The sequence below is a fragment of the Balaenoptera borealis genome, assembly GCF_965194805.1.
Source record: "Balaenoptera borealis genome assembly, chromosome: 8".
In the NCBI taxonomy this organism is placed as follows: domain Eukaryota; kingdom Metazoa; phylum Chordata; class Mammalia; order Artiodactyla; family Balaenopteridae; genus Balaenoptera; species Balaenoptera borealis.
The window spans coordinates 34,454,858-34,476,853 of record NC_138865.1 but is presented as its reverse complement, the minus strand read 5'-3'; the positions used below and the strand labels follow the sequence as shown (position 1 = coordinate 34,476,853).

The window sequence follows — 21,996 nt, the reverse complement described above, 5'->3', positions numbered from 1 at the left end:
GTCTAACTCTCTGCCATGGCTATCAGAAAGGTCAGAAGAAATATGAAGCTGCACTTTGGAAAATCTGTAATATCAGAGGACCTTTATCTATCCACATGACAACTCTGCTGTGCTATTCATCTGCTTTTCTATTATCTTCCTTGAATAATTCTGATCCGTTTCTATATCTACTTTGCCATGTTAATTAACCATCTATACAATCCATTATAAAAAAAGGTGTTAATGAACAACTCACCTGAGATATGTTCATTTTCTGCTGCTCCTGGGAGAATGCAGAGAACTGTGAAGAATAAGCTGGGGGTAAAGAAAAGAGGGATGGAGTCAGGAAAGGTCTGGTGAGCTTCTGTATTCACTTGCCTAATCTCATCACACCAGTTGGGAAAAAAGTCTCTCTATGGAAAAATGTTCTGTTGATCCTTGAGGAGCAGGAAGCACCACATAGAGACAGCACTCCCTGAATATGTACATTTCTGATAGGATCATGTGGATATAACCCTACTGTTTTTCACTGGGTGACTGTAAATTATTTTCCTATTGATTTAAAAAAACGTATGTCCTCTCTGACTAATTCACAAAAAACTAAAACAGAGGATTAATATTAATATCTTTTTACACCTTGAGTTAGAAAATCAACAGAAAACTCTGAACAAAAAGATAATGACAAAATATTTTTAAATCTTTTTGTTCTAATTTGTTGCAATTTCTCAAAAAGACTTTTGATAAGACATGTGACTTACCTGTGACAGAATGAACAGTGCTGTGCTTTGAACAGCACTGAGCTTTGCTCCTAGCTCTGTCCTGGGTGACCAGGGGAAATACATCTCAAGCTCAGTATTTTGTTTTAAGGTTTTAAGAGTCAGAAGTAGAAATCTTTTCCTATATTATCATTTTGTGATTCTATATGTTCAGGATAAAGGAAGCCACAGTCTACCTCTAGATGCCATGTGTGATGAACATGGCGTGAGAGTGGCTCAGAATCTAGAAAGAATGAGAGAAGAATGAAGAAAGTGGGGGGTTATTTAAGGACTGAAGACAGAATTTCCTTGACTCTGGCTGTGGCTTTACCTGTGCAGTCTATCAGTCACCCATCCCTATCCACCCCTGCTCACCACCTTCTGCAAGCTGATCCACAGTTTCCATGGTCACACAGTCTGTGACGGTTTCTGGATGTGGTGACATCACCAAGTCTGGCTCTCTCTGCGCAAGGTGATTAAGACCTAGTTCTTAATCACCTTGGAGCGAATCACAACCTGCTCCTTTCTGGGTTTTTCGGCATCTGTTCTGAAGCTCTGATGAGGGTGGTCCCTCTGAGATGGGACTCCTGTCCCCGCCTTTCTGCCACAAAAGAACTGCTTTGTTCCAGAGATGCTGAGACTTACACCTAGGAAAGAAATGCATTTTAGTTGAAACTTTCATATAGAGCAGTGTTTCTTAACTTCAGCACTAATGGTATTGTGGGCTGGATAACTCTTTGTCATGGGGGTGAGGGGTGCTGTCCTGTGCATTGTAGGATGTCAAGCAGCATTTCTGGCTTCTACCCACCAGGTGCCAGTAGCACTTCTCCCAGTTGTGACAACCAAAAGTGTCTCTGGACATTTCCAAAGGTCCTCTGGGGAGCAAAATCACCCTGGTTGGGAACCACTGGTGCAGGGCCTTAAACTTGATTCTCCTGGAATTCATTAGAACTGTTTTATCCATTATGGTAGCCACTAGCCACATCCCACTATCGAGCACTTGAAATGTGGCTCCTGCCACATGTTGAAGTAACATTTTTGATATATTGAGACAGACACAATATGTTCTTACAATTAATTTCACTTGTTTCTTTTTAGTTTCTAGCGTGGCTATTAGAACATTTAAAATTACATACATGGCACACCTTCTCTTTCTATTGGACAGCACCGCACTAGAACATCAGACTGTGCTTTCTGAAGACAGAGACAGCCTGGACAGTGCAGAAGTTTCCAGGAGCCTTAGTCTTAACCCAGAGGCTCTGGAAACATTCCACAAATCCCAGAGTAAACACACCTGTCACAGAGTGAGATTCAGTTCACACTGACTTTACAATCACAGTCCTGGGGATTTGGGGACAAGTCACTCTGCTAGTGCTGTGATAGCTGCAACACTGGGTTTTGGGTAGGCAGGATATTAGGAACAGCTTGAATTTGGGAGGAAAGTATACCTTTTTTTACATCCTAGCTTCCTCACCTTTGTGACCTTGGGTCTGTTATTCCACTTCTCTGAGACCATTTTCTTCTTCTTTTTTAATGATAGAGTTATACCTATAAATAGGGTGGCTGTGAGGATTAAATACTAAATGAAAAAAAGTGTCTCCTAACTATGATGCGAGCCAACATTATATGTTGGCTTATTAACTACTACTTATTAGTGCTTATTGCCTAGCACCTGGCTGAATGCTTTACCGGTGAAGATTTACCTCTCTGAACAACGCCACGAAACAGTTATTAATAATCTTATTTTTAGGTGAGAAACCTGACTTACGCCCAAGTAACAGCGAAGGAATTTACTCGATCTGTTTGGCTCCTAAGCTCGGGAGCTCAACGCAGACCCACCGCCCGTGCGCGCTTCGTGGCAGGTTCACGGTCAATATTATAAACGTGCATTGCCCTTCCACTGCTGGCAAGGGACTTTCCCGGGTCCGGCTGCGGTCAGCTCCCACACCCGTGCCGCACCGAGCATTTCTGACCAGCACTCAGGCCCACCTACGGCCCCGGAGCCCGCCCCCATTCACCTTTCCCAGGTTTACCCACCGGCCGGGCTCGGAGACAGGCGGTGGGAGTCCCACGTTGGGGCACGAGGGGTTTCCAGGACTTGCTGTTCCTGGACCCTGGGCACAAGCCTACCCTTCCAAGCTGGATGTCCAGACCTAAAACGTCCTCACCTCACGCGCAAAGCCTCCGCGCCCGCCAGTCGGGAAAGGGCGGAAGTAGAAAAGTTGGGTTGTCTCACCAGCACGGAGAAAAGCCCAGGACATCCGTTCCCAGAATGCTGCGCGATAACCGGCAACGTTCAAGACTACGTTTCCCATAAGCACTGCAATCACTCGCAAATTTGGGGGGTGGGTGTGGGTGTGTGTGTAGAGGGGGTGGGAGTTAGGAAGCAATAAGATATTGTTAACAGTCTGTACTGATGAATGGCGCTCAAATTCTACCTAAGCCCCAGAGGTTATGGGTTAAACTCTGATAGTACAGCAAATCCAGTGTGTGGTCCTCGATCAGTGATCCTCTTTGGAGAAAACAGGCCGTTTGGGAACAACTGTGGAAATTTGTATATGGACAGGATATTGGAAACATTAAGGGAAGTTATCATTACCTTTGTTAATTGTTATAATATTGGGATTATGTAAGTTTACTTTTTTTTTTAGAAATGCATGTTAAAGTACTTAGCATTGTATTATATATTTGTAATAAAAAATAACTAGAAAAGGCAAATATAGTAAAATGTTGAGAATGTCTACCTCTGGATACAAGCAGTGGAACACTATTCTGAGGGGTTTTGGGCAAGAGGCAGCATAGAAACAGGACATCACTGTCTAGGAGGTTGGAGATTTTCGTATAAGGCAGGTCCTATTTTCTAGGTTAAAGTAAGCTAGTCAAAGCTGAGTTGGAGGATTGTGATTGGTGCATGTTAAGTTTCCTCGACTGTGATATGTGTCCCATAAGTGCAGGCCAACTTAGGTTTAGATTTGTAATGTGGGCCCCCATTTTGTGGGTCCTGATAGACAATTAACTTTATCATATATAAACAGATTTTGTAAATAAAACTGAAAATGTAACAAATGCTGGAAAACGGAGCCTATGATTAACATAAAAGAATAGGATCTGTAATCCTCAGAGTTTATTTCTGAGGAAAAAAGAAAAAGCAATACCTGAAAGTACACATAACTCAAATAAGGAAATGATTATCATGCAAATTATGCATCTCCTAGGGATGAACTTGCTTAAAATTTGTGTGCACACTTCTGAAATTAGAACCAAATTAGAAACCTCTGCTTATACTTGTATATAAATACACACACGCACACTTTTCTTGGTTGATATTTTGTAACACTGATTATTTTATATGGCAATGATAAAATGTGGTTAAGTTTTGATTAGCAAGAAAAAAGAATTAATGTTATCAGTAAGTGCAATTTTGTGAATCAAGTTATAAAACTTTAATCTGTTGACACTTCAGAAGCTTTAATAAGTAGTATTTCCCTAGATGAAAATAATAAAATTAAAGTTCCAATCAGAATGCTAAAGAAGTTTTTTTGGTGTGTTTTTCTCTGTGACATTTGTATTTTTTGTTTGTTAAACCTAAAGGAAAAATTGTGACTTTCATCACAATAAAAATATTTAGTAATGATTAGAAAAGAATTGAAAATGCATAACAATGTGTCCATATTAACATGTATGCTACTGCTAAAATATTCAACAACTGATCCTTGTGCAATAAAAGTTCAGGTCCAGGAAGAAAAGAAAGTGAGAACATATTGTGTATCAGAGCTGGTTTCAATAGTGGAAAAAGGACATTCAGTAACCTCGTTAGAACAATGAGGTAGGTGCCAGAACAAAGTAAGTCCATATCCATGGCATTCATATTACAATAAATAACTTTCATAGGGATTCAAACTATAAGCACTTAAAAGACAATTTTAAAGTTGTTGGTTTTTTAAAAATTAGTTATTTATTTATTTTTTATTTGGCTGTGCCAGGTATTATTTGTGGCACGTGGGATCTTTGTTGCGGCATGTGGGATCTACTTCCCTAACCAGGAATCAAACCCGGACCCCCTGCATTGGGAGCGTGGAGTCTTAACCACTGGACCACCAGGGAAGTCCCAATTTTGAAGTTTTAAAATTTAAATTCTAAATTTCTTAAATTCTTAAGGAATACAAACATTTAAAAAATATAAGGCCTTTCAGCTCCTTTCCTTGGAAACCCTTGCCCTTCACTCCTATCCCATGCCTAGGACACTGCGCCAGGCTTGGGAACACAGCCTTCGTGTCCTGAGAGGGGCCACAGACACGCTCCGTGCTCCACCTCTTCCAAGTCCGGTGCTACCAGTGTAGATGCGGCACCACTACAGTTACTAATAAATATTTGCAGAAGAATATTTTGAGGCTGTAAAACATTCTGTGTCTCCTTATAGTATCATCCACCAATTTAGCATTCATCCATGGATCTTGCCTGCATCAGTGATTACTCTGGTGTTCTAACCTTTGAGAAACTATAAAGCAGCCTCTGACATTAGGGAACTGGCCTGACACTTAGAGCCTGGCTGTCCATTAAAGGTGTCTTGGTGCTCAGAGCTAAACAGAGCTGTTTGCCTGTTGGACATAAACAATCTCACTGAACACCAAGTGGATAAGGTCGTTTTGTGACTATGATGATGTAAGACAAGCAAGACCAGTTTATAATTTTGCATAAGTAGGGACAAAAACAAGGCTGTTCTGCTACTCTCAAAATTAGAAATATCCCTCTCAGCTGATATGAGTGACTGCTGCCTTTTTTTTTTTAACAACACCCAATCCAGACTAAATTCAGCTGCCTTTGAACCTCTGCAAAATGAACTAACCAAAGCTCAAATCCAGTAATTCCTTCCTAATACCCTTTTACTAAAACAGTTTATGGTTCCCATATGGTGTGCACTCTGCCTCATTGCAACGACTATTAAAGTCCAAATTGTTCAACTACAAGTGTGTTGCTGGTGATATTTGGCTGAAGTACATTAACGTCTTCTACTGTTATTAATTGGACTTCTGTAAGGAGGATTTGTCCCTTCTCCCAATTTATTTATTCAACCATTTGTTTTTATCTGTATAGACAGGTGAAGATTTATGTCATTCGTTGGGCTATAATCCGTTACTGTGTTTTTTGCTAAATATGTTCTAGCTCTTGCCATTGGGAGATCCTTCAGCTTGCTCTGTGTCCTTTTTCCTCTTTTTTTAATAGGCTTTATTTTTTAAATTATTTTTCTGAAAAATTTATTTATTTTATTTATTTATTTTTGGTTGCGTTGGGTCTTCGTTGCTGCGTGTGGGCTTTCTCTAGTTGCGGCGAGTGGGGGCTACTCTTCGTTGTGGTGCGCGGGCTTCTCATTGCGGTGGCTTCTCTTGTTGCGGAGCACGGGCTCTAGGCGTGCAGGCTTCAGTAGTTGTGGCACATGGGCTTAGTTGCTCCGCGGCATATGGGATCTTCCCGGACCAGGACTTGAACCCGTGTCCCCTGCATTGGCAGGTGGATTCTTAACCACTGTGCCAGCAGGGAAGCCCTAGGCTTTATTTTTTAGAGCAGTTTTAGGTTCACAGCAAAAATGAGAGGAAAATACAGAGAGTTCCTATATACTTTCTGCCCCTTCAGACATACAGCCTTCTGCACTATGAACATCCTGCACCAGAGCCATGCATTTGTTACACTCAATGAACCTGCATTGATGTATCATTATTACCCAAATCCATAGTTTGTATTAGAGTATGCTCTTGGTGTTATACATTCTGTGGGTTTTAACAATGTAGCCACCATTACAGTATCATACAGAATAGTTTCACTGCCTTAAAAATCCTTTGTGCTTCGCCTGTTCATCCATCCCTCCCCTCTAACCTCTGGTAACCATTGATTTTTTACTGTTCCCATAGTTTTGACTTTCTCATAATGTCATTATAGTTTGCATCATACAGTATGTAGCTTTTTCAGATTGGCATTTTTGATTTAGTAATATGCATTTACTAATTCATGTCTTTTAATGGCTTGATAGCTCACTTCTTTTTGATACTGAATAATATTCTATTGTCTGGCTGTACCCCAGTTTATTTACCCATTCACCTACTGAAGGTCATCTTGGTTATTTCCAAGCTTTGGAAATTATAAATAAAGCTGCTATAAACATCCATGTGCAAGTTTTTGTGTGGACATATGTTTTCAACTCCTTTGAGTGTTTACCAAGGAGCATGATTGAAGGATCATATGTATGAGTATGTATAGTTGTGTATGAAATTGCCAACCTAACTTCCAAGTGGCTGAACCATTTTGCATTCTTACCGGCAGTGAATGAGAATTCTCTTCAGCATTTGGTGTTGTCAGTGTCTTTGATTTTGGCCATTTTAATGGGTGTATGGTTGTATCTCATTGTTTTTGTTTGCAATTCCCTAGTGACATATGATGTTGAGCATCTTTTCATATGCTTCTCTTTGGTGAGGTGTCTATTCAGATTTGCCCATTGTTTAATTGGGTTGTTTGTGTTCTTATTGTTTAGTTTTAACAGTCCTTTATCAGATATGTCTCTTGCAAATATTTTTTCCTAGGCTGTGTCTTGTCTCCTCATCCTCTTGTCAATGCCTTTTGTAGAACAGAAACTTTTAATTTTAATGAAGTGCAGCTTATCAATTATTTCTTGCATGGATCATGCCTTTGGTTTTATATCTAAAAGTCATTACCAAACCCAGGATCATCTAGATTTTTTCCTATGTTATCTTCTAGGAGTTTTATAATTTTGCACTTTACATTTAGGCTTATGATTCATTTAAATTTAATATTGGTAAAGGATGTAATGTCCAGATAAATTTTTTTTGCATGTGGACATCCCATTATTTCAGCATCATTTATTGAAAAATCTGTCATTTCTCCATTGTGTTACTTTTGCTCCTTTGTCAAAGATTAGTTGACTGTATTTGTGTTGGTCATTGTTGGGCTCTGTATCCTGGTGCATTGTCTGTTCTTTCACCAATACCACATTGTCTTGATTACTATAGCTTTATAGTAAGCCTTGAAGTTGTGTAACATCAGCCCTCTGACCTGATTCTTCTCTTCCAATATTGTGTTGGCTAGTCTGGGTCTTTTGCCTCTCTGTAAACTTTAGAATCAGTTTGTTTATATCCACAAAATAACTTGTTGGGATTTTTTATTGGGATTGCATTGAATCTATAGATCAAATTGGGAAGAACTGACATCTTGGCAATATCTAGTCTTCCTATCCATAAACATGGAATACCTTTCCATCTATTTAGTTATTCTTTCATTTCTTTCAGTTTTGTAGTTTTCCTTATATAGACCTTGTACATATTTTGTTAGATTTGTTGCCAAAAGTTCAATTAACAATCAAGTTAAGAAGAAAAAAGGGAATTTTATTTGAGCCAAACAGAATTATAACCTGGGAGACAGAATCTTGGAAAGCTCTGAGTACTTCCTGCCTGTTAGAAGTTGAAGGCACAGTCATATACATTTTTGAGACAAAGGATCATACATGACAATGACATACTGATATTTTATATACAATTCACCAAAGATACATAGTCCAGGTAAGTACATACAAAGCAAGAAGCAAGTCACCATGACCCCTTACAGAGTTGGGAACAAAGGCTATTTTTTTCTTTTTTCTTTTTTTCTGGCCACACCATGTGGCTTGTGGGATCTCAGTTCCCTGACCAGGGATTGAACCCAGGCCATGGCAGTGAAAGCCCGGAATTCTAACCACTAGGCCACCAGGGAATTCCCCAAAGGCTATTTTTTAAAAAGTTCCATTGTTAGTGTCAGAAGAAAGAAAACAAAGTTGATCTTTATGATTGAGCAAGCTCTCCCATCTTTGAGGAGGTTTGGTTAATGTGTAATGCAGATGCACACTACACATTAGGGAGGGAGGGAGGAGGTCCAAACAGACACAGAGAATTTTATGTTTAATGTTTTCTTGTCTGGCCTTAAAATACAAACTTTATTTCACCATTTCCCCCCTTCTGATCATTAATCATTCAATAGAAAACATTAGGTGATTAAATATTTGGTCCTCCAATGCCAGGGTGGTTGCTTACCTGCCCTGAATCCATTATGTCCCCTAATGCCAGGTTTTAATAGTCTGATTCTTTCTTTCCTTTTAGGGGGTTAGGCTAGTAGAATGCTTAGCAAGGACTGATAGTCAATTCTAGGTTGTCCAATAGGATTTATGCCAATTTTACCCTGTATGTGCATTGTGCATGTCCATTATTTTATCTAGAACTATAGATATGATCAATAGTTTCAAGTCATTTAGACACCATTATTTTAGTTGGAGTTTTGAATATACATTGAGAAGCACAAGAGATTACTCTATAAATTATGCAGAACACAGTCAACAGAGCCAACAGCCATAACAAAGTCATAAGCAGAGTATTTAAGCCATAAATCCCCAGAGATGAACCATCTACCCAAGATTTCACCTAGACTAGGAAGGGGATCCTTTAATACAGGAATTTTATTTTATATGTGAGTCATTAGATGAGTTATATTAGAAGATTCATTCAGTATGAAAGCACAACAGTCTGTCTGGATTATAGCACAAGTTTCTCTTTGCAAAGCAGTTTAAAAAACCAAGAGCCATTCAGTTTTGCAAATCACTTTCCTATCATGGAAACTTCGGAATTGAGTAAATTAATCTAAGGTAGTAAAATAACATGGAGGTATACGCTGATGGGGAAACATTTTATAGATTATAGGAATATCTGAAAAATGTCAGTGACAGGAGTTATGAGGGACCTATATTGGCCGTGTATTGACTGAGGAATTTGATGGCAGATCCAACAAGCAGTCAAATTGCCTCCAGTAGCTATATTTTGTGACAACTTTACTAAAGAATTTTTCTTCCATCTTAAACACTGAGGCAAAAGTATAGCTTGAAGTAAAACAATAAGTTTCAATTTTGGCAGAGAGATATTTGGTAATCAGTACAATTGAACTAGTAGGATAGGTCTTAAAGTTCTGGTTCAGACTCTTGGGTTAGCTGTCTGCTATTGCTGTCATCTTCTGGTCCTAGCTTGGTGATGCTTGTCTTAGTTAGTTGAAGGCAGGTGTTACAAACAGAGGCCAAAGTCCATTCAGGTCGAGGGGACTTTTTAAAATGAGAGATGTGAATCCAAGAATTTATGTCTTTCAGTTTGGCTGCACATGGATTAGTTAATAATACCTGATACAGTTTTTTCCATCATGGCTGCAAAGAATCTTTTATTTGTTGTTCTTTCCAATAAACAAAATCTTTAGTTTGCAATTTAAAATCCTTAAAGTTTTCATCTCTTGGGAACTTGCTGTAAATGGAGTTAGTTACCAACTTTTTATTTTCAGTGCCTCAATAAGACCCTGACAATAATATAATATATTCCTCTTGAACACCATGGGTGAAAGTTTCCAAAAATATTGTTTTCCCCATAAAACCATTTTTTCAGGTAAGAAAATGTGTTAAAGAATACACATGCTGGAGTAATGGCCACAGTGCTCCAAGAGACACTATCAGTTTCGTTTTGTTTTTTAAATCAGGTTTAACCATGTTTATGTGAAAGGTTAAAAATTCCCCCTTTTTGCTGCTATATTTGTTTCTCTTCTTTGGTGGCAATTTCTTGAGCCTGAAGAAGGAAATCTTTTACTGGGTTAGCAGAGTTAATGGAGAGCAGTGGACGTTCTTGAGGCTGGACAGGATAAGTATTTTTAAAGCTACCTGTTTGGCTGCAGCATCAGCAAGCTGATTTCCTGTAGCTTCCATAATATCAGATTTGGAATGCCCTGCTGTTTTAATATTTGCTAACTGCTTAGGCAGTTGTATAACAATTCATAACTCTGTAACCTGTTTTCCATTTTTAAAATAGGTTGTCTGGAAGAGGTTAGAAACTTCATTATTTTCATAGCATTCCAAAGTTGTGTACCACTCCAAAGGCATAGTGACTGTTAGTATAAATATTTGTTACCTGGTCTTTAGCTAGCTGACAAGCTCAGGTTAAGGCAATTAATTTGGCTTTTTGTCATGACTTTTTTTATGTCTACTGTGGGAGTTATTGCATATCCAGCTCAGTAAATCCCTACTCATCCTTTAAGGAAGTCCCATCTGTAAATTAAATTAGATCAGCATTATCAATAGAAGATTCTTATAAATCATTCCTGGGAGCAAGAACCTAATCAGGGGGAGGAGAAGATGGCAGAAGAGTAAGAGGCGGAGATCACCTTCCTCCCCACAGATATATCAGAAATACATCTACACGTGGAACTGCTCCTATAGAACACCTACTGAACACTGGCAGAAGACGTCAGACCTCCCAAAAGGCAAGAAACTCCCCCACGTACCTGGGTAGGGCAAAAGAAACAAGAAAAAAACAGAGACAAAAGAAGAGGGATGAGACCTGCACCAGTGGGAGGGAGCCATGAAGCAGGAAAGGTTTCCACACACTAGGAAGCCCCTTCGTGGGCGGAGACTGCGGGTGGCGGAGGGGAGAGCTTTGGAACCACAGAGGAGAGCGCAGCAACAGGGGTGTGGAGGGCAAAGCGGAGAGATTCCCTCACCGAGGATCAGTGCCGACCTGCACTCACCAGCCCAAGAGGCTTGTCTGCTCACCAGCTGGGGCGGGGGGGTGCTGGGGCCTGAGGCTCGGGCTTCGGCCGGATCGCAGGAAGAGGACTGGGGTTCTTGGCGTGAACACAGCCTGAAGGGGGCTAGTGCACCACGGCTAGCCGGGAGGGAGTCTGGGAAAAAGTCTGGACCTGCCGAAGAGGCAAGAGACTTTTTCTTCCCTCTTTGTTTCCTGGTGCGCGAGGAGAGGGGATTAAGAGCTCCGCTTAAAGGAGCTCCAGAGACGGGCGCAAGTTGTGGCTATCAGCGCAGACCCCAGAGACGGGCATGAGATGCTAAGGCTGCTGCTGCAGCCACCAAGAAGCCTGTGTGCAAGCACAGGTCACTATCCACACCTCCCCTCCCGGGAGCCTGTGCAGCCCGCCACTGCCAGGGTCCCATGATCCAGGGACAACTTCCCCGGGAGAACGCACAGTGCACCTCAGGTTGCTGCAATGTCATGCCAGCCTCTGCCGCCGCAGGCTCGTCCCACATCTGTACCCCTCCCTCCCCCCGGCCTGAGCGAACTAGAGCCCCCGAAGCAGCTGCTCCTTTAACCCCGTCCTCTCTGAGCGAAGAACAGACGCCCTCAGGCGACCTACACGCAGAGGTGGGGCCAAATCCAAAGCTGAACCCTGGGAGCTGTGTGAACAAAGAAGAGAAAGGGAAATTTCTCCCAGCAGCCTCAGAAGCAGGGGATTAAAACTCCACAATCAACTTGATGTACCCTGCATCTGTGGAATACCTGAATAGACAATAAATCATCCCAAATTGAGGAGGTGGACTTTGGGAGCAAGAGATATTATTTTTTCCCCTTTTCCTCTTTTTGTGAGTGTGTATGTGTATGCGCTTCTGTGTGAGATTTTGTCTGTATAGCTTTGCTTTCACCATTTGTCCTAGGATTCCATCTGTCCAATCTTGTTTTTGGTTTTTTTTACTTCTTAAAATTTTTTTCATAATAATTATTCTTTATTTTTTATTTTAATAACTTTATTTTATTTTATCTTTATTTGATTTTAATTTATGTTATCCTTTTTCTTTCTTTCTTTCTATTTTTTCTCCCTTTTATTCTGAGCCATGTAGATGAAAGGCTCTTGGTGCTCCAGGCAGGAGTCAGTGCTGTGCCTCTGAGGTGGGAGAAACAACTTCAGGACACTGGTCCACAAGAAACCTCCCAGCTCCATGTAATATCAAATGGTGAAAACCTCCCAGAGATCTCCATCTCAACACCAAGACCCAGCTTCACTCAACGACCAGCAAGCTACAGTGTTGGACACCCTATGCCAAACAAATAGCAAGACAGGAACACAGCCCCATCCATTAGCAGAGAGGCTGCCTAAAATCATAATAAGGCCACAGACACCCCAAAACACACCACCAGATGTGGACCTGCCCCCCAGAAAGACAAGATCCAGCCTCATCCACCAGAACACAGGCACTAGTCCCCTCCACCAAGAAGCCTACACAACCCACTGAACCAACCTAAGCCACTGGGAACAGACACCAAAACCAACAGGAACTACAAACCTGCAGCCTGTGAAAAGGAGACCCCAAACACAGTAAGATAAGCAAAATGAGAAGACAGAAAAACACACAGCAGATGAAGGAGCAAGGTAAAAACCCACAAGACCTAACAAATGAAGAGGAAATAGGCAGTCTAACTGAAAAAGATTTCAGAATAATGATAGTAAAGATGATCCAAAATCTTGGAAATATAATAGACAAAATGCAAGAAACATTTAACAAGGACCTAGAAGAACTAAAGAGGAACAAAGCAATGATGAACAACACAATAAATGAAATTAAAAATACTCTAGAAGGGGTCAATAGCAGAATAACTGAGGCAGAAGAACGGATTAGTGACCTGGAAGATAAATTAGTGGAAATAACTACTGCAGAGCAGAATAAAGAAAAAAGAATGAAAAGAACTGAGGACACTCTCAGAGACCTCTGGGACAACATTAAACGCACCAACATTCGACTTATAGGGGTCCCAGAAGAAGAAGAGAAAAAGAAAGGGATTGAGAAAATATTTGAAGAGATTATAGTTGAAAACTTCCCTAATATGGGAAAGGAAATAGTTAATCAATTCCTGGAAGCACAGAGAGTACCATACAGGATAAAACCAAGGAGAAACACGCCAAGACACATATTAATCAAACTATCAAAAATTAACTACAAAAAAAAACCATATTAAAAGCAGCAAGGGAAAAACAACAAATAACACAAGGGAATCCCCATAAGGTTAACAGCTTATCTTTCAGCAGAAACTCTGCAAGCCAGAAGGGAGTGGCAGGACATATTTAAAGTGATGAAGGAGAACAAATCACAACCAAGATTACTCTACCCAGCAAGGATCTCATTCAGATTTGATGGAGAAATTAAAACCTTTACAGACAAGCAAAAGCTGAGAGAGTTCAGCACCACCAAACCAGCTTTACAACAAATGCTACAGGAACTTCTCTAGGCAAGAAACACAAGAGGAGGAAAACACCTACAATAACAAACCCAAAACACTTAAGAAAATGGGAATAGGAACATACATATTGATAAATACCTTAAACATAAATGGATTAAATGCTCCCACCAAAAGACACAGACTGGCTGAATGGATACCAAAGCAAGACCTGTATATATGCTGTCTACAAGAGACCCACTTCAGACCTAGGGACACATACAGACTGAAAGTGAGGGGATGGAAAAAGATATTCCAAGCAAATGGAAATCAAAAGAAAGCTGGAGTAGCAATTCTCATATCAGACAAAATAGACTTTAAAATAAAGACTATTACAAGAGACAAAGAAGGACACTACATAATGATCAAGGGATCGATCCAAGAAGAAGATATAAATATTGTAAATATTTATGCACCCAACATAGGAGCACCTCAATACATAAGGCAAATAGTAACAGCCAAAAAAGGGGAAATTGACAGTAACACAATCATAGTAGGGGATTTTAACATCCCACTTTCACCAATGGACAGATCATCCAAAATGATACTAAATAAGGAAACACAAGCTTTAAATGATACATTAAACAAGATGGACTTAATTGATATTTGTAGGACATTCCATCCAAAAACAACAGAATACACATTTTTCTCAAGTGCTCATGGAACATTCTCCAGGGTAAATAATATCTTGGGTCACAAATCAAGCCTTGGTAAACTTAAGAAAATTGAAATCGTATCAAGTATCTTTTCTGACCACAATGCTATGAGACTAGATATCAATTACAGGAAAAGATCTGTAAAAAATACAAACACTTCGAGGCTAAACAATACACTACTTAATAATGAAGTGATCACTGAAGAAATCAAAGAGGAAATCAAAAAATACCTAGAAACAAATGACAATGGAGACACGACGACCCAAAACCTATGGGATGCAGCAAAAGCAGATCTAAGGGGGAAGTTTATAGCAATACAAGCCTACCTGAAGAAACAGGAAACATCTCAAACAACCTAACCTTGCACCTAAAGCAATTAGAGAAAGAAGAACCAAAAAACCCCAAAGTTAGCAGAAGGAAAGAAATCATAAAAATCAGATCAGAAATAAATGAAAAAGAAATGAAGGAAATGATAGCAAAGATCAATAAAAGTAAAAGCTGGTTCTTTGAGAAGATAAACAAAATTGATAAACCATTAGCCAGACTCATCAAGAGAAAAAGGGAGAAGACTCAAATCAATAGAATTAGAAATGAAAAAGGAGAAGGAACAACTGACACTGCAGAAATACAAAGAATCATGAGAGATTGATTACTACAAGCAACTCTATGCTAATAAAATGGACAACCTGGAAAAAATGGACAAATTCTTAGAAATGCACAACCTGCCGAGACTGAACCAGGAAGAAATAGAAAATATGAACAGACCAATCACAAGCACTGAAATTGAAACTGTGATTAAAAATCTTCCAACAAACAAAAGCCCAGGACCAGACGGCTTCACAGGCGAATTCTATCAAACATTTAGAGAAGAGCTAACACCTATCCTTCTCAAACTCTTCCAAAATATTGCAGAGGGAGGAAGACTCCCCAACTCATTCTACGAGGCCACCATCACCCTGATACCAAAACCAGACAAAGATGTCACAAAGAAAGAAAACTATAGGCCAATATCAATGATGAACATAGATGCAAAAATCCTCAACAAAATACTAGCAAACAGAATCCAACAGCACATTAAAAGGATCATACACCATGATCAAGTGGGGTTTATCTCAGGAATGCAAGGATTCTTCAATATACGCAAATCAATCAACGTGATACACCATATTAACAAATTGAAGGAGAAAAACCATATGATCATCTCATTAGGTGCAGAGAAAGCTTTTGACAAAATTCAACACCCATTTATCATAAAAACCCTGCAGAAAGTTTGCATAGAGGGAACTTTCCTCAACATAATAAAGGCCGTATATGACAAACCCACAGCCAACATCGTCCTCAATGGTGAAAAACTGAAACCATTTCCACTAAGATCAGGAAAAAGACAAGGTTGCCCACTCTCACCACTATTATTCAACATAGTTTTGGAAGTGTTAGCCACAGCAATCAGAGAAGAAAAAGAAATAAAAGGAATCCAAATCGGAAAAGAAGAAGTAAAGCTGTCACTGTTTGCAGATGACATGATACTATACATAGAGAATCCTAAAGGTGCTACCAGAAAACTACTAGAGCTAATCAATGAATTTGATAAAGTAGCAGGATACAAAGTTACTGCACAGAAATCTCTTACATTCTTATACACTAATGATGAAAAATCTGAAAGTGAAATTAAGAAAACACTCCCATTTACCATTGCAACAAAAAGAATAAAATATCTAGGAATAAACCTACTTAAGGAGGCAAAAGACCTGTATGCAGAAAATTATAAGACACTGATGAAAGAAATTAAAGATGATACAAATAGATGTTGAGATATACCATGTTCTTGGATTGGAAGAATCAACATTGTTAAAATGACTCTACTAAAAAAGCAATCTACAGATTCAATGCAATCCCTATCCAACTACCACTGGCATTTTCCACAGAACTAGAACAAAAAATTTCACAATTTGTATGGAAACACAAAAGACCCCGAATAGCCAAAGCAATCTTGAGAAGCTCCTAATTTTAGTCAGTCTTGACCATGCATAAAACTCTTGACCATGCATAAAACTCTTTCTCTTTTAAAAATTAATTTCTAGAAATATATGCCATTTCCATAGTACAATCTTTCAATAAAACACAAAATATGTTAATAGTGTCAAACATATTTAGTCTCTCTGTAATAAGAAGTCAAAAGTAGGTAAACATAGACTTCTTTAGTGATTAATGTTTCAGTACTTTATCTTATTAAAATTATCCAGACATTCAATGAATGTCCATCATATAACTTAATTTAGCAGAACTCTAACGTTTCACGTTACTAAAAATCTGGAGAAACTGTTTTTAGTTTCTCCATAAATGAAACATAAATTATGTTTTATGTCTGCCATAAAGGAGAGTTGTTTTTAAAGTGTTCACCCAAAACATTTTATCCATTTCTCTCTATTTCATTGTTTATGAAAATATCAACATACCAAGTTAATTTTCTTATTGACGAATTTTATAACAAAAATAACATGAGTGTATTGGCTTTCAGGAAACCTAAGTATGATAAAAATGTTATACCTAGAGTTTAGACTCTGAAGACATGTATATATTAATTAAGTGAATTTAACCTTGTTTTTATTCATTAAAGATTAATCCTAGATCACGTGATACTTTAAAAATTTGGGTTAATTTAAGTTACATTTAGAGATATTTTATTTGTAAGCACTTACTTTTAAGTCAATTAAATAAAGCTCTTTTAAAATTAATTTTGATAGTATCATCCAGAGGTAGAGACATATATTTATAACATACACATAGACATACATATCTCCAGATAGACACAGATCTCATAGTTTTCCTTCTTGAGTTTAAAAAGGCTTCCACCTCCCTCTTATTTTTCCTTTCAAGTTTTAGATTCTTATAATTGAGTCAATGCTGTAGTCACAGGTGACATGGGGTGTGTTTACATTTCAAGAACAAAATACAAGTTATAACTTCAGATTTTCTCCAGAAATATTTTTGTTCTCTCAGGGTCAGAATTTTGAAAAGATGTTTTATCAAGCTGGCTTTCTCTACAGTTTGGAATGTCAGAGGATCTCCATCCTGGCCATTTAAGAGTTAAGGTCAGTACTTGCAAACATTGCCTTCTTTCCAATTGTACATGAAACCAGCTGGGGTTCCAGTGAGTAGCTGTCCATCAGGGAGCTATTTGGTCTTTGAGGTATGGTTTCCCATTATTAATTTGGTAGCCTAATTCAGATATGATCTGAGCAACTTTCTGAGGGTAGTATGATGGATTGAATGTGTGCTGCTTCTAAGTCTAGCTCCTCAAGGAATTAATCTTGGGTTGATTTGACTTTCTTATATGTCTTAATTTCTCCCTCTGACATTGTAAAACTGCCTTGGGTGCTTGGAGCACTAGGTGGTCGGCCTTGTTGTCCCCTGGTGAGCAGAATTTACTTAATGGTTGTAGTGGGATCCCCTGTGGGAGCACTGCATATCATGAGAATTGATCCTCAGATACTTACACTAGGTTCTAAGTTGCCTGAGAATTCCTGTGGCCAGAAGGAGCAAATGTCCCTTTTCTTTGGAGCTGAGCAGGCTCAGTCTCTCATTTCACTAGCAAACAGTTTGTTCAGACCGTACATCAACTTGTTTTCCAATTTAAGCCAAAATTTTAGAAAAGCCCAACCAACTCCAAAGTTCCCCCTATGTCCCTGCCTAGGAAATGTACCAATACCCCCTTAGGGTTCCAAGTCCTAAGAAAAACAGCTTGACTAAAATTCAGGATGCCATTTATAGCAATTACGTCTGGATATCAGGAGAACTCACATAGCACCTGAGTAATACTGAGAAGTGGGTGGGGCTCAAAGGGCCCATGCTGGTACCAACTGCCAGTTTAGGGTAGACTCCAGGTGTCCTCTGGTGGGTGTCTCTGATATACTGCCAGTTATACCAAGGAAATGTCAACAAAAGTTCAATTAAAGTTCAATTAAAAATCAAGTTAAGAAAAAAAAAGGGAATTTTATTTGAGCCAAACTGAGGATTATAACCTAGGAGATAGAAGCTTGGAAAGCTCTGAGAACTGTTCTACCTGCTAGAAGTTGAAGGTACAGTCATATACATTTTTGGGGCAAAGGATTGTACATCAAAATGACATTCCAATATACTATATAAAGTCACCATGACCCCTTCAGAGCTGGGAAAGAACGCTATTCTTTTTTACTGTTTTACATTTATTTTTAGATCAGTTTTATTTTATTTATTTATTTTTAAATTTTTATAGGAGTATAGTTGATTTATAACGTTGTGTTAGTTTCAGGTGTACAGTAAAGTGAATCACGTACACACTCTTTTTTAGTTTCTTTTCCCATATAGGTTATTACAGAGTATTGAGTAGAGTTCCCTGTGCTATACAATAGGTCCTTATTTGTTATCTATTTTATATACAGTAGTGTATATATGTCAATCATAGTCTCCTAATTTATCCCTCCCCTCCATCCCCCCAATAATCATAAGTTTCTTTTCCACATCTGTGACTCTGTTTTGTAAATAAGTTCATTTGTACTATTTTTTAAGATTCCATATGTAAGAGATATCATATGATATTTGTCTTTCTCTGTCTGACTTACTTCACTCAGTATGACAATCTCTAGGTGCAACCATGTTGCTGTTAATGACATTAATTCGTTCTTTTTTATGGCTGAGTAGTATTTGTTTTTCTCTTTCTGACTTACTTAACTCTGTATGACAGTCTCTAGGTCCATCCACCTCACTACAAATAACTGTTTCATTCAATTTTATGGCTGAGTAATATTCCATTGTATATATGTGCCACATCTTCTTTATCCATTCATCTGTTGATGGACACTTAGGTTGCTTCCATGTCCTGGCTATTATACATAGAGCTGCAATGAACATTTTGGTACATGACTCTTTTTGAATCATGGTTTTCTCAGGATATATGCCCAGTAGTGGGATTGCTGGGTCGTATGGCAGTTCTATTTTTAGTTTTTTAAGGAACCTCCATACTGTTCTCCATAGTGGCTGTATCAATTTACATTCCCACCAACAGTGCAAGAGGGTTCATTTTTCTCCACACCCTCTCCAGCATTTGTTTGTAGATTTTTTGATAATGGCCACTCTGACCAGTGTGAGATGATATCTCATTGTAGTTTTGGTTTGCATTTCTCTAATGATTAATGATGTTGAGCATTCTTTCATGTGTTTGTCGTCAATCTGTATATCTTCTTTGGAGAAATGTCTATTTAGGTCTTCTGCCCATTTTTGGATTTGGTTGATTGTTTTTTTGATATTGAGCTGCATGAGCTGCTTGTAAATTTTGGAGATTAATCGTTTGTCAATTGCTTCATTTGCAAATATTTTCTCCCATTCTGAGGGTTGTCATTTGATCTTGTTTATGGTTTCCTTTGCTGTGCAAAAGCTTTTAAGTTTCATTAGGTCCCATTTGTTTTTATTTCCATTTCTCTAGGAGCTGGGTCAAAAAGGATCTTGCTGTGATTTATGTCATAGAGTGTTCTGCCTATGTTTTCCTCTAAGAGTTTGATAGTGTCTGGCCTTACATTTAGGTCTTTAATCCATTTTGAGTTTATTTTTGTGTATGGTGTTAGGGAGTGTTCTAATTTCATACTCTTACATGTACCTGTCCAGTTTTCCCAGCACCACTTATTGAAGAGACTGTCTTTTCTCCACTGTATATGCTTGCCTCCTTTATCAAAGATAAGGTGACCATATGTGCATGGGTTTATCCCTGGGCTTTCTATCCTGTTCCATTGATCTATGTTTCTGTTTTTGTGTCAGTACCATACTGTCTTGATTACTGTACCTTAGTAGTGTAGTCTGAAATCAGGTAGCCTGATTCCTCCAGCTCCATTTTTCGTTCTCAAGATTGCTTTGGCTATTCGGGGTCTTTTGTGTTGCCATACAAATTGTGAAACTTTTTGTTCTAGTTCTGTGAAAAATGCCAGTGGTAGTTTGATAGGGAGTGCATTGAATCTGTAAATTGCTTTGGGAAGTAGAGTCATTTTCACAATGTTGATTCTTCCAATCCAAGAACATGGTATATCTCTCCAAATATTGGTATCATCTTTAATTTCTTTCATCAGTGTCTTATAATTTTCTGCACACAGGTCTTTTGTCTCCTTAGGTAGGTTTATTCCTAGATATTTTATTCTTTTTGTTGCAATGGTAAATGGGAGTGTTTTCTTAATTTCACTTCAGATTTTTCATCATTAGTGTATAGGATTGTAAGAGATTTCTGTGCATTATCTTTGTATCCTGCTACTTTACCAGGTTCATTGATTAGCTCTAGTAGTTTTCTGGTAGCTTCTTTAGGATTCTCTAAGTTTAGTATCATGTCATCTGCAAACAGTGACAGCTTTACTTCTTCTTTTCCGATTTGGATTCCCTTTATTTCTTTTTCTTCTCTGATTGCTGTGGCTAAAACTTCCAAAACTATGTTGAATTATAGTGGTGAGAGTGGGCAACCTTGTCTTGTTCCTGATCTTAGTGGAAGTGGTTTCAGTTTTTCACCATTGAGGACGATGTTGGCTGTGGGTTTGACATATATGGCCTTTATTATATTGAGGAAAGTTCCCTCTATGCCTACTTTCTGCAGGGTTTTTATCATAAATGGGTGTTGAATTTTGTCAAAGGCTTTCTCTGCATCTATTGAGATGATCATATGGTTTTTCTCCTTCAATTTGTTAATATGGTGTATCACGTTGATTGATTTGCATATATTGAAGAATCCTTGCATTCCTGGGATAAACCCCACTTGATCATGGTGTATGATCCTTTTAATGTGCTATTGGATTCTGCTTGCTAGTGTTTTGTTGAGGATTTTTGCATCTATGTTCATCAGTGATATTGGCCTGTAGTTTTCTTTCTTTGTGACATCTTTGTCTGGTTTTGGTATCAGGGTGATGGTGGCCTCGTAGAATGAGTTGGGGAGTCTTCCTCCCTCTGCAATATTTTAGAAGAGTTTGAGAAGGATAGGTGTTAGCTCTTCTCTAAATGTTTGATAGAATTCGCCTGTGAAGCCATCTGGTCCTGGGCTTTTGTATGTTGGAAGATTTTTAATCACAGTTTCAATTTCAGTGCTTGTGATTGGTCTGTTCATATTTTCTATTTCTTCCTGGTTCAGTCTTGGCAGGTTGTGCATTTCTAATAATCTGTCTATTTCTTCCAGGTTGTCCGTTTTATTGGCATAGAGTTGCTTGTAGTAATCTCTCATGATCCTTTCTATTTCTGCAGTGTCAGTTGTTACTTCTAGTTTTTCATTTCTAATTCTATTGATTTGAGTCTTCTCCCTTTTTTTCTTGATGAGTATGGCTAATGGTTTATCAGTTTTGTTTATCTTCTCAAAGAACCAGCTTTTAGTTTTATTGATGTTTGCTATCATTTCCTTCATTTCTTTTTCATTTATTTCTGATCTGATCTTTATGATTTCTTTCCTTCTGCTAACTTTGGGGTTTTTTTGTTCTTCTTTTTCTAATTGTTTCAGGTGCAAGGTTAGGTTGTTTATTCGAGATGTTTCCTGTTTCTTCAGGTAGG

General features: G+C 38.6%; 1 protein-coding gene across 1 annotated transcript in view; it reads right to left on the bottom strand.

The window, feature by feature from the left end:
• ZNF510 (zinc finger protein 510) overlaps window positions 1-3,029 on the bottom strand; it is a 26,022-nt gene extending 22,993 nt beyond the window's left edge. Inside the window, exons 1-3 of the mRNA XM_082401197.1 lie at window positions 2,903-3,029; window positions 1,233-1,381; window positions 236-294 (exon numbers count right to left, since the gene is read on the bottom strand). Coding sequence (XP_082257323.1) covers window positions 236-250 — 15 coding nt within the window. The 5' untranslated portion in view covers window positions 251-294; window positions 1,233-1,381; window positions 2,903-3,029. The remainder of the gene's footprint in view (window positions 1-235; window positions 295-1,232; window positions 1,382-2,902) is intronic.
• Window positions 3,030-21,996: the final 18,967 nt, after the last annotated feature.